The sequence below is a fragment of the Crinia signifera genome, chromosome 5, assembly GCF_055691185.1.
Source record: "Crinia signifera chromosome 5, ASM5569118v1, whole genome shotgun sequence".
In the NCBI taxonomy this organism is placed as follows: Eukaryota; Metazoa; Chordata; class Amphibia; order Anura; family Myobatrachidae; genus Crinia; species Crinia signifera.
This window is the reverse complement of record NC_139221.1, coordinates 119841191-119857429: the sequence shown is the minus strand read 5'-3', so window position 1 is coordinate 119857429 and position 16239 is coordinate 119841191. Positions and strand designations below refer to the sequence as shown.

At 42.2% G+C, this 16239-nt stretch overlaps 1 protein-coding gene across 6 annotated transcripts in view; it reads right to left on the bottom strand.

Annotated features, from left to right (window-relative positions):
• MAK (male germ cell associated kinase) overlaps nt 1–16239 on the bottom strand; it is a 172473-nt gene that overhangs the window by 14293 nt on the left and 141941 nt on the right. For all 6 annotated transcript variants that reach the window (XM_083187931.1, XM_083187930.1, XM_083187933.1 and 3 more), the window contains one exon: nt 14363–14490. In XM_083187931.1, the coding sequence (XP_083044057.1) occupies nt 14363–14490 (128 nt within the window). The remainder of the gene's footprint in view (nt 1–14362; nt 14491–16239) is intronic.

Here is a 16239-nt window from a genome sequence, read left to right as displayed (position 1 = left end):
CCACGTCATCATTTGCTAGGTGGACCCCTGTAGATGCAGTAGAGATGATGACGTTTTGGGGTCTGGTGTTACATATGGGCATAGTAAAAAAGCCAGAAATTAGGCAATATTGGAGTACAGATGTTCTGTACAGCACCCCATTTTACCGTATGGCCATGACTCGGGCTCGTTTTGAGATAATCCTTAAATTTTTACATTACACCGATAATACACTGTGCCCACCCAGAGATGATCCCACCTTTGACCGGCTATTCAAAGTCAGGCCGGTCATTGATCATTTCAGTGCCAAATTTGCAGAGATGTACATCCCTGAAAAATTTATTTGTATTGACGAGTCCCTTATACATTTTAAAGGAAGGGTTAAATTCTGCCAGTACCTTCCCAGTAAGAGGGCAAGGTATGGCATAAAAATGTATAAGCTGTGTGAAAGCACCTCAGGGTACACCCACAGGTTTAGGGTATATGAAGGGAAGGATTCAAGAATTGAACCGCCAGAATGCCCCCCCTCCCTCGTAGGTGTTAGTGGAAAAATTGTCTGGGATTTAGTGCACCCCTTCCTGGATAAAGGTTATCACCTCTATGTGGATAACTTTTACACTAGCATCCCCCTGTTTAAGGCCCTTGGTTCAAGAGGTACAGCAGCTTGCGGTACTGTGCGTAAGAACCAAAGAGGCCTCCCAAAAACGCACATTGCCCAAGTAATGAGAAGGGGTGAAAGCAGGGGAATATGCACCGAAAATATGTTGTTGGTCAAATATAAGGACAAGAGGGATGTCCTTATACTGACAACAATTCATGGAGACAGTACCACCTCCATCCCTGTACGAGGTACCAGTACCCACACCTCAAAACCTAATTGTATCCTAGATTACAATAGGTACATGGGCGGAGTGGATCTTTCAGATCAGGTACTGAAGCCGTACAGTGCCCTGCGGAAAACAAAAATCTGGTACAAGAAGCTGGCCGTGTATATCATCCAGATGGCACTGTATAACGCTTACGTGCTATTCCGTTCTACCAGCCAGAGGGGGACATTTATGCACTTTCAAGAGGAAGTCATAAAGGGCCTAATATTTGGGAACCAGCAGGCAGAGGGCCCCAGTACTTCTAGTACTGGCCCCCGTATTGTACCAGGGCAGCATTTTCCTAACGAAATCCCCTCCACTGCAAGACAGGGCAGGACACAAAAAAGGTGCAAAGTTTGCTATAAAAAGGGAATAAGAAAGGAAACTATTTTCCACTGTGAAACTTGCCCCGACAAACCCGGCCTATGTATAAAGGAGTGTTTTAAAATATACTACACATCTATGGATTATTAGGTTCATCATTTCACCGTGCTTCGGGGGTCTTGCTAATGCCACATAGCACCCACCATTCATTCCACCAGAATCTGAGCTGCAAAATCCAAAAATCACTCCTTCCCTTCTGAGTCCTGCCATGCACCCAACTGGTATTTTTTGGTCACATATGAGGCATTGCCATACTCGGGAGAAATTGGGGCACAGATTTTGGGGTGCTTTTTCTCCTTCATACCTTCTGAAAATGAAAAATTTTGAGCCAGAACTGCATTTTTGTGTAAAAAAATGTAATTTTTCATTTTCACTGCCCAGTTGTATCAAAATTGGTGAAACCCCTGGGGGTTTGAAATGTACACTATACCCCTAGATGAATTCCCTGAGGGGTGTAGTTTGCAAAATGGGGTCACTTGTGGGGGGGTTCCACTGTATTGGTGCTTTGGGGGTCTTGCTAATGCGACATAGCACCCACCAACATTCCACCAGAATCTGTGCTGCAAAATCCAAATATCACTCCTTCCCTTCTGAGTCCTGCCACTTTTTGGTCACACATGAGGCATTGCCGTACTCGGGAGAAATTGGGGCACAGATTTTGGGGTGCTTTTTCTCCTTCATACCTTCTGAAAATGAAAAATTTTGAGCCAGAACTGCATTTTTGTGTAAAAAAATGTAATTTTTCATTTTCACTGCCCAGTTGTATCAAAATTGGTGAAACCCCTGGGGGTTTGAAATGTACACTATACCCCTAGATGAATTCCCTGAGGGGTGTAGTTTGCAAAATGGGGTCACTTGTGGGGGGGTTCCACTGTATTGGTGCTTGGGGGGTCTTGCTAATGCGACATAGCACCCACCAACATTCCACCAGAATCTGTGCTGCAAAATCCAAAAATCACTCCTTCCCTTCTGAGTCCTGCCATGCACCCAAATGGTATTTTTTGGTCACATGTGAGACATTGCCGTACTCGGGAGAAATTGGGGCACAGATTTTAGGGTGCTTTTTCTCCTTCATTCCTTGTGAAAATGAAAAATTTTGAGCCAGAACTGCATTTTTGTGTAAAAAATGTAATTTTTCATTTGCACAGCCCAGTTGTATCAAAATTGGTGAAACCCCTGGGGGTTTGAAATGTACACTATACCCCTAGATGAATTCCCTGAGGGGTGTAGTTTGCAAAATGGGGTCACTTGTGGGGGGGTTCCACTGTATTGGTGCTTGGGGGGTCTTGCTAATGCGACATAGCACCCACCAACATTCCACCAGAATCTGTGCTGCAAAATCCAAAAATCACTCCTTCCCTTCTGAGTCCTGCCATGCACCCAACTGGTATTTTTTGGTCACACATGAGGCATTGCCGTACTCGGGAGAAATTGGGGCACAGATTTTGGGGTGCTTTTTCTCCTTAATACCTTCTGAAAATGAAAAATTTTGAGCCAGAACTGCATTTTTGTGTAAAAAAATGTAATTTTTCATTTTCACTGCCCAGTTGTATCAAAATTGGTGAAACCCCTGGGGGTTTGAAATGTACACTATACCCCTAGATGAATTCCCTGAGGGGTGTAGTTTGCAAAATGGGGTCACTTGTGGGGGGGTTCCACTGTATTGGTGCTTTGGGGGTCTTGCTAATGCGACATAGCACCCACCAACATTCCACCAGAATCTGTGCTGCAAAATCCAAAAATCACTCCTTCCCTTCTGAGTCCTGCCATGCACCCAAATGGTATTTTTTGGTCACATGTGAGACATTGCCGTACTCGGGAGAAATTGGGGCACAGATTTTAGGGTGCTTTTTCTCCTTCATTCCTTGTGAAAATGAAAAATTTTGAGCCAGAACTGCATTTTTGTGTAAAAAATGTAATTTTTCATTTGCACAGCCCAGTTGTATCAAAATTGGTGAAACCCCTGGGGGTTTGAAATGTACACTATACCCCTAGATGAATTCCCTGAGGGGTGTAGTTTGCAAAATGGGGTCACTTGTGGGGGGGTTCCACTGTATTGGTGCTTGGGGGGTCTTGCTAATGCGACATAGCACCCACCAACATTCCACCAGAATCTGAGCTGCAAAATCCAAAAATCACTCCTTCCCTTCTGAGTCCTGCCATGCACCCAAATGGTATTTTTTGGTCACATGTGAGGCATTGGCGTACTCGGGAGAAATTGGGGCACAGATTTTGGGGTGCTTTGTCTCCTTCATTCCTTGTGAAAATGAAAATTTTTGAGCCAGAACTGCATTTTTGTGTAAAAAATTTAATTTTTCATTTTCACTGCCCAGTTGTACCACAATTGGTGAAACCCCTGGGGGTTTGAAATGTACACTATACCCCTAGATGAATTTTCTGAGGGGTGTAGTTTGCAAAATGGGGTCACTTGTGGGGGGGTTCCTAAATTTTAGCATCTTATGGTGCCTAGAAACCTACATGGTGCCTAAAAAATAATCTCATAAAAAGGAGGCTCCAAAATCAAGTAGGTGCTCCTTCTATTATGAAGCCTGTGGTTTGGTCAACGTGCACACTAGGGCCACATATAGGATATTTATGAAAACAAAAGAATTGGGGGAATCAATTTTTAGTCACATTTCTCTAGTAAAATCTACTGTGTTCCTTAGAAAAATGTATTAAAATTGCAAATCTGCAAAAAAAATGAAATTTTGAAATTTCACCTACACTTTGTTTTAATTCCTGTGAAACACCTAAAGGGTTAACAAACTTCCAAAATGCTGTTTTGAATACTGTGAGGGGTGCAGTTTTTGAAATGGCATCATTTATTGGGGTGTCTCACATACAAGTCCCTCAAAGTCACATCAGAACTGAACTGGTCCCTAAAAAAATCAGTGTTTGAAATTTTCTTGAAAATTTGAGAATTTGCTATTCATATTGTAAGCCTCCTAGTGTCCAAAAAAATTAAAAGGAAGTTGAAATAATGATGGAAACATAAAGTAGACATATGGTCTATGTTAGTTATTAACTATTTTGAGTGGTATGATTATTTGTCTCACAAGCAGAAAATTTAACATTTTGCAAATTGCTAAATTTTCCATTTTTTTACGACATTTTGGTATTTTTCACAAAAAAACACAGACTGTATCGACCCAAATTTACCACTAATTTGAAGTACAATGTGTCACGAGAAAACAATCTCAAAATCACTGGGATAAGTAAAAGCAAAAAAAAGTTATCCCCACTTAAGTGATACATGTCAGATTTGAAAAAAAGGGCTCTGTCAGGAAGGCAAAAACTGGCTGTGTCAGGAAGGGGTTAATGGAATACAGGTTCTTAGCCTGTAACCAAAATGTATAGACAAAAAAGTCTCACTCTGCGGTGAGACAAAAGCACTCTCCACTAAGTGGATAAATAAAGATCAGGAAAAAAAACTTCTGATAAATCAAAAACCAGCAATAAAGATAAGCACAATCCTGAGCTATATGCTCCAACGTTTCGGTCACTAACCGTGACCTTTGTCAAGGAGTCTGTCAAGTCCTGCAACAAATAAAGGTGGTCACCAGGTTCAAAGAGAAGCCAACAGGGGATATCCACAGGATCAGGGCCACAACCTGCATCCCCCCAGCGCCCGCTATTTATACCCAGCAATTAATCACTATTCAGCGCCAATCTGCGCTGTGCGTTCATGGCCATGGAACGCACGCTGACGTGGCTTCCGGCCAGTGGAACGCATATGACGTGGCACCCGCTACTTCCGGGTGCCGCTGTCAAGCTAAGGGGACGGCTGATACATTGGTGAGACGATTGGTCAGTCGGGGACGGCGCCCACAGTGGGGACCGCCCACAAAATGAGACAGCATAACAACATTACGTGTGGGTATACACCGGCGCTGGAGACCAGTATGGGTGTCACCCAGCGCGCACCAAACCCCGCAAGTCCCGCCCTTATGTTGACATGCATAAATACACAGAACAACAAACATCTACAAGTGTACATAAATACATATAAACTGTGTTTGTAGCCCACATATGTGTGGGGATGTAAAACACTACCAAAACACTAGCAAATGCGGGGTGCCTTTTTACTGTGACACCAGACCAATGTGGCAATGTAGTATAGCAGACACATCAAAACATACTGCGCTAAATACCTAAATAAAGACAGGAGTGTTCAATGCCATACATGTATAAATCGAATGCTGCACCTCCATTTTCGTCATGGAGGATGTTCAGGTGTCGACTGCCTGTCGACCATAACATGTCAACTGTAAAACTGAGTGCTGATTAATGCACAGTGTGTAACGTTAGGTGGCTTTAATTGAACATAACAATGTCATTTACTAATATTGATATTAATTATTTTTAATTTTGCTTTTGCTTTTATATTATTTTTATTATTATTTTATGCTTTTATTTTTATTATTATTATTTTTTTTAAAAGGATTTTTATATTGTTATTATATTTATTTTTATTATTATTTTTATTTCTATTTTAAAGTAATTTGGTTCAATAACCAGGTGATTGCCACAGTTACTTCACTGCGGCGGTGGATGCCTGGTAACAATGGACCAAACATCAAACATCCTGGCGGCGTGTAGGTGTACAGCAAATCAAATAGTCATAAGTACATCAAGTATCTATTGTCCTAACACCAAGGAAAGGTGTATTTGTGGCATGACCCGCTGTGGTCTGCCGACGTGTTCACAGAGGACCCCAGTCATCCGTGAATTCAATGTAAGACACACAAAAAAAAAAAAAAAAAAAACAGGCAAAAAGTCATTAAATCAGAGGCCAGACTGGGCAATTGACCCTGCACTATAACTGCCAGTTACAGTGACACCAGTCAATATCAACAGTCTCTACTGGTCAGTGCACTGAGAGACAACCTGTGTGAGCAGATCAGTGCCGAAACCCATAATCCAAAACAAGTCACAAAAACAAATACACTAGACCACTGTCCCCTAGGGGAAATCGAGAGCACCAGTGTGCCCGCATGGAGAAGTCTCAGTTAGACCATTGGGAAATGGTCATCGTAAAAAAATGGAAAAAGAGTTAGTCTCGTTGAGACCCCGGGGTGCTAGAGTTCCCAATTTATAAATCCACCGAGCTTCCACTTTTTTGAGGAGCAAAATCCTGTCGCCACCACGTTTAGGCTGTGGGACCCAGTCGATTAGGCGACAACGAAGGGTGGGGACCTGATGTCCATGCTGCAGGAAATGGCGGGGTACCGGTTGATCAGGGCCAACCGATCTAGGTGGCAGCAGAGAAGACAAGTGAGGTTTGACACTGGGTCTTCAACATCAGCCTCAGACACTGAGTTATCTGACTCTCGCCCCACACAGAGCGATTTTTTAGGGCAGGACCCTTTAAACGCCTCGGTCCGCCAAAGACAAAGAGACGTAGGCCACACCCGAGGAAGGGGAGGTACGTGGCGCCAGGGCAAAGGGCGAGGTCAGAACTAGTGCTCAATCTATCTGACACTCCACTTGACGAAGCGACTACCCACCTTTTGTCGCGGGGTTTGACATTTGTACCCACAGGGACACATAGCACCTTTGACACGGCAGTCGATATGTATAAATTTAGTCTAAAACTTAGACTCCGTGAGCACTTTGGTGACACTGATGAAGCCAATCAGCCCACTGTATTCAGGAATCCGTCCACTTTTGACCCCATCTCGAGTAACCCAAGCATCCGTACCTTTTCAAGACTGGTTGAACATGAGTCTGGGATGACTACACGACAATTCAAATTTGACAACTTGTCCAAATCTGAAAGGACGGCACTTAAAACACTCAAAGCCAACCCAAATTTGGTTGTACGGGGAGCGGACAAGGGAGGGGCCATAGTAGTTCAGAATTGGAGCGACTATGATACCGAGATATTACGCCAACTTGCTGACAGCTAAACGTACCAGAAACAACCCAGTAACCCCATCCCGACCTTCAAAAAGAAGGTGGACGATATTCTGACTAATGCCTTAACAGCAGGGCACATTGACAAAAACACCTTCGAATTCCTGACAGTAGAACATCCCGTATGTCCCATCATCTATACCATACCCAAGATCCACAAGTTTGTAACGCACCCGCCTGGCAGACCCATAATTTCTGCCAGGAACTCATTATTGCAACCCCTGGCCATTTACACAGATAAAATTATACAACCCCTCATTGTTTCCAGTAACAGTTATATACGTGACACAAAAGATTTCTTGACAAAACTGAAGGAGGTCGATGTTGGCTCTGACACCTTGTTGCTAGTGACCATGGACGTTCACTCCCTATACACCGTAATACCTCACGCAGATGGTCTCCGAGTACTTCATGAATTATTGGATATGAGAAGCACCTTGGTTCCCCCCACTGGTTTTTTGATTGACCTGGCTACCCAAGTACTCACCTGCAACCATTTCATGTACGGGAACACCTATTATGTACAGACGTCAGGAACAGCCATGGGTTCAAACCTGGCACCCTCCTACGCTGGCTCCTTCATGATTAACTATGAACACACACGCATCTTCCCACGTTTTGGTGAAAACATCAGATTCTATAAACGTTTCATCGACGACGTATTCCTGCTTTGGAGTGGAACAGAACCTGAGTTCCTACAGATGATGGCCATCTTGAACGATGGGACACATGCAATTCAGTTTACTCACCAGATTGATGCCGAGTCCATAAACTTCCTGGACATCAGGATTTCAATCAAAGATGGGCAGATACAGACCTGTCTGTTCAGGAAGGAGACGGACAGGAACACCCTCCTAGCTGCCACAAGCCAACACCCACCGGCACTGAAGAACAACTTACCGGTATCGCAATTTATGCGTGTCATACGCAATAACACCAACCACGATATTCTCCAGACCCAATTAACTGAAATGTCCGCTAAATTCGTTGAGAGGGGTTACTCAAGAGCAGTTGTGCAAAGATGCTTAACGAAAGCTCAACAGAATATGACCAGGGCACATGCTAACCCGACGAAAGAGCGCAAACGCATGATCTTTACCAACACCTATGACCACGTGTCCCAAGACATCCACAAAAGCTTACGACAACACTGGCCAATAGTGGCGACTGACCGAGCATTAAAACTTCAGGAACATGGCCCACCTATGATGGCCTACAGACGCGGCCCCAACCTGAAACAGATGTTGATGCGGCCCACAGTTAGCCCACAAAGCGAAACCAATGCCACCTGGCTGCTTAGCCAGAAACCCGGGTGCTACAAGTGCAGTGGGTGTACTACCTGTAGTGCCATGCTCACAGGTTCATCCTTTCCCCACCCTCAAACGGGCAGACAAGTGGCCATTAAATATCACCTACACTGTCGGTTGGATCATGTAATCTACATGCTCACATGCCCCTGTGGTTTGGCCTACATCGGGATGACCAGTAGATGTTTCCGTGAACGGATGGCCAACCATAGGAGGAGCATCAGAGTGGCACTTGAGGGTGGAAAAACTGATCAACCGGTACCCCGCCATTTCCTGCAGCATGGACATCAGGTCCCCACCCTTCGTTGTCGCCTAATCGACTGGGTCCCACAGCCTAAACGTGGTGGCGACAGGATTTTGCTCCTCAAAAAAGTGGAAGCTCGGTGGATTTATAAATTGGGAACTCTAGCACCCCGGGGTCTCAACGAGACTAACTCTTTTTCCATTTTTTTACGATGACCATTTCCCAATGGTCTAACTGAGACTTCTCCATGCGGGCACACTGGTGCTCTCAATTTCCCCTAGGGGACAGTGGTCTAGTGTATTTGTTTTTGTGACTTGTTTTGGATTATGGGTTTCGGCACTGATCTGCTCACACAGGTTGTCTCTCAGTGCACTGACCAGTAGAGACTGTTGATATTGACTGGTGTCACTGTAACTGGCAGTTATAGTGCAGGGTCAATTGCCCCGTCTGGCCTCTGATTTAATGACTTTTTGCCTGTTTTTTTTTTTTTTTTTTTTTTGTGTCTTACATTGAATTCACGGATGACTGGGGTCCTCTGTGAACACGTCGGCAGACCACAGCGGGTCATGCCACAAATACACCTTTCCTTGGTGTTAGGACAATAGATACTTGATGTACTTATGACTATTTGATTTGCTGTACACCTACACGCCGCCAGGATGTTTGATGTTTGGTCCATTGTTACCAGGCATCCACCGCCGCAGTGAAGTAACTGTGGCAATCACCTGGTTATTGAACCAAATTACTTTAAAATAGAAATAAAAATAATAATAAAAATAAATATAATAACAATATAAAAATCCTTTTTTTAAAAATAATAATAATAAAAATAAAAACATAAAATAATAATAAAAATAATATAAAAGCAAAAGCAAAATTAAAAATAATTAATATCAATATTAGTAAATTACATTGTTATGTTCAATTAAAGCCACCTAACGTTACACACTGTGCATTAATCAGCACTCAGTTTTACAGTTGACATGTTATGGTCGACAGGCAGTCACTTCCCGGCTGTTCTCGGCAGAACGAGCCCGACAGCTAGAGATGTCGGGCTCGTTCTGACAGGAAACCCTGTTCAATGCTGTCGGGGAAGACAGCATTGAATAGGGCCCGTCGAGCATCTCCCCCACGGGAGATGCTCGACGGCGATTGAATCTCCCCCTTAATCTCCTGTTCGGGCACTATTTCCATCCAGGACATTGTTTTTATGTTGTCACCATCCAAGTTGTTTGTGGCGTAGACTTCTGTCTATAGGCATTGAACCATTGCCGAGCCAGTATCGGTCTATCATCTAAAAAACCCTATGAGATAGATCACCTTGTGGCAGCTGCCACCCTTACTCCATAAAAAGTTTCAAAATCTTATGAGACACGCCGTCTCATTATCGCTTAACTCCTGATGAAGTCTGTATAAGACGAAACGCGTAGGGTTGGACTGATTGTGGATCCGCTTGAATCAACAGATTTGGAAATTTTAAGAATTTTGGTACTTATGTATTATCTGGGCTCCCATGTTAAATGCAGCGAGCCACCGTGCCCGAAGCGTGGCGAGCGGACGCGGTCTCATAAGAAAAACGGGAGCCCAGATATTACATAAGTACCAGAATTTTTAATTAAAAAAAACATACATTTTATGTCTAAGAATTGTGTACATCTCTTCATACGTGTACAAACTTATGGAAAACCTACAAGGTGGTGGATTGTATTAAGCACTCTCTATTTACCCCGTTTTCTCCTGCTTTCTATCCCCCACTAACAGAGGGGAGTTATAGAATAGCTGCTTTACCGTTTGGGCGCATATATTTACATACACATACATACATACACACACACACACACACACAAACAAACACACACACACACACACACACACAGTTGTGCTCATAAGTTTACATACCCTATCAGAATGTGTGCTTTTCTGGCCATTTGTCACAGAATATGAATGATAACTCACAAACTTTTCTTTCACTCAAGGTTATTGGTTGGGTGAAGCCATTTATTGTCAAACCACTGTTTACGCTTTTGAAATCATAATGACAACAAAAACTACCCAAATGACCCTGATCAAAAGTTTACATACCCCAGTTCTTAATACGTGTATTGCACCTTTAACATCAATGACAGCTTGAAGTCTTTTGTGGTAGTTGTGGATGAGGCTCTTTATTTTCTCAGATGGTAAAGCTGCCCATTCTTCTTGGCAAAAAGCCTCCAGTTCCTGTGAATTCTTGGGCTGTCTTGCATGAACTGCACGTTTGACATCTCCCCAGAGTGGCTCAATGATATTGAAGTCAGGAGACTGAGATGGCCACTACAGAACCTTAACTTTATTCTGCTGTATCCAATGACAGGGCGACTTGGCCTTGTGTTTTGGATCATTGTAATGTTGGAACGTCCAAGTACGTCCCATGCGCAGCTTCAGGGCTGATGAGTGCAAATTTTCCTCCAGTATTCTCTGATAACATGCTGCATACATCTTGCCATTAATTTCGACCAAGTTTCCAGTGCCTTTGTAGCTCACACATCCCCAAAACATCAGCCATTCACCTCCGTACTGTATTTCAAAGTAGGAATGGTGTACCTTTCATCATAGGCCTTGTTGACACCTCCGTTCACAGAAAGGATTCCATTTTGGAGGCACACTTTTAAATGATTAGCGATCATTTTTATGAGCGAGATAAAACTTAACTTTTAATTCCAATTTGTCTAAAATGAGGATAACTAGTTTTCATATGATGCATAATTTGCCATGAAGAGTTAGATAAATAACAAATACTTTTAGTGAAACAAAAATGGCCACTGAAATTTACCATGTATTTAAATTGACACAGTGGCAGTTAGTGGTGTTATTAAATAACCATATATTGTTGATATATGATTTAATTTAGGTCCTTCAATAGGACAGCTGGTGACACATCAAGAATGTGTGACGAGTCTGTACTGTTCATTGATCATACAGTCAAAAAAAATTATAAAAATGAATTAGATAAATACATACAGTAAGTCACACTAATACCCGTTGGTGGTAATATGCCATCAATTAGTTAAATGAAAAAAGATGTATACATTCATAACATAACAGGTATCCTTGGGGAGATGGGAAAAAGAAGTACAGTGAATTGGACTCAATTCTTTCTGCTGCCCAACGTCTTCACAAAAGATGAGCGGACAGAGGGTGAGAGAAGAGATTGATACACTGATAGAAAAATAGCAAATGTAAGGAGGACACTTCTGTAAGTGGTGTTAGATCAGCCTTGATACTATAGCATTGCAGGGCGGAAATGCGCCACCATAAAGTCTCTCCTACACGGAGTAAAGAGAAAATGGTAATAATTAAGACAGTTGCATGATTAATGTCAGTTCAAATTGGATAAATCCAATATGAATGGATATTGGGTTAAAATAAAGAAAACCAACACACTGAACCCTATCTCTGCTGCAAAGGCTTATCAGTCAAAGCATATCTAAATTCAAGCCAACAATATCTATTGTAATTGGGCGGCAGAATATAAGTGATATACACACACAAGAGTGTTGCTGGTTATTCATTTTAACACCTGTCAATCTGACAATAAAGCATACCAATCAGATTCAAAATATGACCAAAAATGGGCAAATTATAAGTAAGAGTAAGTTAATGCTGTAGGCTATATTTAACTAGGAAGAAAGGAAAAAGAAAAGGAACAGGAACATTGCTGTATTGCCGGGATCAGGCACTGCCGTTCCGTCTTCAATGAGCGGACGGGAGGTGATAGTGATGAAGCCGGCACACTGTGGGAGAAACAGATAGGAGAGGTGTGTGGGGACAACAGCTGTGCACGGTGTTAGGTCTGACCTAAATTAAATCATATATCAACAATATATAATTATTAAATAACACCACTAACTGCCATTGTGTCGATATAAATACATGGTAAATTTGAGTGGCTATTTTTGTTTCACTAAAAGTATTTGTTGTTTATCTAACTCTTCATGGTAAATTATGCATCATATGAAAACATAGAGTTATCATCATTTTAGACAAATTGGAATTAAAAGTTAAGTTTTATCTCACTCATTAAACATTATCGCTAATCATTTAAAAATGTGCTTCCAAAAAGGAATCCTTTCTGCGAACGTTTGCCCACCACCTGTGGACCACCTTTTTCTAAGTATACTAGTACTTGATTCCACATAATTGTTGTATGTGATCAATAATATTACTCTTCAAGTTGGTTCTGTATTATCTATTAAATATTTTTTTGTCCTATGCAGGATACCACCCCTATTTGCTACCTCTCCAAATGTAACATTTATGGTTGTGGCCAAAAAGGAAAATTTTGGTCTCATCACTCCAAATAACTTTGTTCCAGAAGTTTTGAGGCTTGTCTCTGTGCTGTTTGGAGTATTGTAAGTGGGATGCTTTGTGGCATTTGCGTAGTAATGGCTTTCTTCTGGCGACTTGACCATGCAGCTCATTTTTCTTCAAATGCCTCCTTATGGTGCATCTTGAAACAACCACATCCACTTTTTTTCAGAGAGTCCTGTATTTCAACTGAAGTTATTTGTGGATTTTTCTTTGCATCCCAAACAACTTTCCTGGCAGTTGTGGCTGAAATTTTTGTTGGTCTATCAGAACATGATTTGGTTTCCACAGAATCCCTAATTTTCCACTTCTTAATTAGAAAGATGGATTTGAGTATCAAATGTCCTGCGCTCCTTCTTAGGCTGCCTTTTCGTTATCACTTTAAGAACTCCCTCAGACCTTGGATGTATATGGAAAGTGGATGGGTGATGATAATTTCAACAGGCGCCAGGGAATAGGTTAAAAAGTAAATTCTAATTTATTATACAAAACAATCATATGCTGGTAAAAAAGATACTTCTAAAAGATCATGTTTATAAAAAAAGAGCAGGATGAATCCTTACCCCTAATGGTATTTGGAGCCAGCAAGGGATGGTATATGACAGGGATGCAGTCCGGAAGTGCACCCTGCAGTGGCCCCAAATACCTTAGCACTTGGTAGGTTCACCCAAGATCAAGTCCAGTCAGTCACTGCTGCCGACGAGTTTCGGGCCTCAGGTGCTTTTCTTCTAGGGCAAGGTGACTGATATCTCCCGGTTACAGATATTTATACTTTAAAATGGCGCCAATAATGTCCATGCCCAGAAGTGCGTGGCCGCGACTTCCAGTTTTTGTAATCCTCCTTTAGATGACAATATTAGGTTAAGCAATGTCCCCCACAGCTTGCTATTGTAGAAATAATGTCCCTGAGTTTGAACACTGCTGATTGGCATTCTCAATAGCTTGGATATCTTATTATATTCCTGTTTTATATCCCTGTTTTATACAGTTAAATTACCTTTTCCCGCAGATCCTTTGACAATTCCTTTGCTTTCCCCATGACTCAGAATCCAGACATGTCAGTGCAGCACTGGATGAAAGATGCAAGAGTCTTTCAGGAGACCAGAAACTTACTGACCTTTTATAAACACACACTGATTACAAGCAAACAGATCACAGGTGTGCATGGTAACCTTTAGTAGCCATTCGAACCTGTTTGTGTCAACTTGTGTGCATGTTATCAAGCCAAAATCTCCAGGGTATGTAAACATTTAATCAGGGTCATTTGGGTAGTTTCTGAAAACAACAACAACTCTAATGAAAATAATGTGATGATTAGTTACCTGGAAGATATCTTGATTGTCTAAGGTAATGTTGTTTAGCTGATATTAGTTTCCCAGAATCTCTTCTCAATACACTCACATTTGATGAACCTTTATTTAAGTCTCCAGTGGAAATGGAATCTGTCAAACTGAAAATTACCATTATTTTTTAATATAGTTCACGACTGGAATTAACTACCACAAAAGGGCAAACTAGACAACTCCACCCATAACATTTTATTCTTATTTAATGTTCAGTGAATTTAAGTGGTTGAACCCGGTTATGTTATAAAGGTTTGACATGGACAAGGTCAACATATGAAAAAGCCCAACATGAGTTTTTCCTTTTTTTTTATCAAGTTGTAGATATTATCAAATGGACTGCAAATTAGTTCAACGCTTTGCTCGTTTTACCAGTCCCAATCAAAATCCATGTGGATGGTAAGGAAGTAAGAAAATGTTCAAAAAAAAAATAAAAATAAAACCCACCTCATATCGACCTTTCAATGTGTCAACCATTGCAATTTCAACCTTTTGCTAGTGTGGACATTTGTCTATGTTAACGTTGTCTATTCCAATATCGTGTCCAGGGCTTAAAGTGGTCCTGGAGAGGTGGTGGAACTCCCTTCCCCCAACACGGATCCTCCCCCCCCATTAGGCAGAGCCTAGACCAGTGCCAGGGAATTTGTGCCTTACCACCCATAAAGGCATAATGGTCCCACAACACGTTAGCAAAATTGTATACACACTACACCGCATGAAGTGCCCTTGATTCATATTAAATCACACAGTAATGCCCCAATTCATGCGTATATCTTGTTCATATTAACTTTACATTACATATGCCGTGCCAGAAGAAGAAGCCGCTGGGATAGGCTTTTCTGTTTGAATTACTGTTCAGGACTGTGATAGAGGTGGAACTCAGAGGTGGTTCCACCCAGTTCTTCCTCACTTTAACCCCTGATCGTGTCTACCTATTGACTTTTGACCTAGACACTTTCAACCAAATACTGTTGGAACCCTTGCCTGGCTGAATATACTAGACTCCCAGGTGTTTACAGTCACAGAGGCTGAATAGCTATTTCAGTCTCTGCTGGCTGGAGGCAGGGGCGTCACTTGCCTTGGTGGCACCCAGTGCAGGGGAAAGACTCCAAGCGTGCGCAATAGACGCTTTCTGTTAAAAAGGTTTGTGATTTCAATGGATGGGGTTTGGGTTTTGTGGTATGTAGTCCTTCAAGCTCGACCTCTGTTATTTTCACTGGGAATCCTGAGAATCCTGGCCTGCCCTAAGAGAATGACTGACTGTAGTGCTGGCTCCTGTGACACTGTGAAAGGAGCAGAGTGCTGCACTTAATGTTACAATGCAGCATCCAGCTCCTGTCAATTATGAGGAGCTGGCATTTCAGTGTCACTCTGGAAAAAAAATGGACACATGGCTAAAGCTGGATACACATTTGATGACAGGAGGCAGCAATATGATGCAACAATACATCGCACCGCGGTACATACTATATGATCTGCTGTACGATTTTGCAATGTATTGCTACATGCTATTTGGAACTACACCATCTCAGCCAAGAAATCCTCCCTTTGGACATGCAGCACATTCAGTGGGATAAATGACTGATTGGAGGTCACTATACACTGTCATTGGTGGATTCAGGGGGGGGGGACGGACGGACCCGGGCACGTGGATAATATGGGACTCATTATTTCTGACCCCCCACCCGGTTCCAACGGCTGCCAGTTCCTCCCCTTGCATCACAGAAGCTTGTGGTTCTGTGGAACTCATTCAATTCCAAATCACTGGGCCTTCAATATGATACCAGGCTGGTCCATATCGGTTAATCGGTTCCAGAAATATTGCGGATAAATCTATTTTTTTATTTTTGAAATGT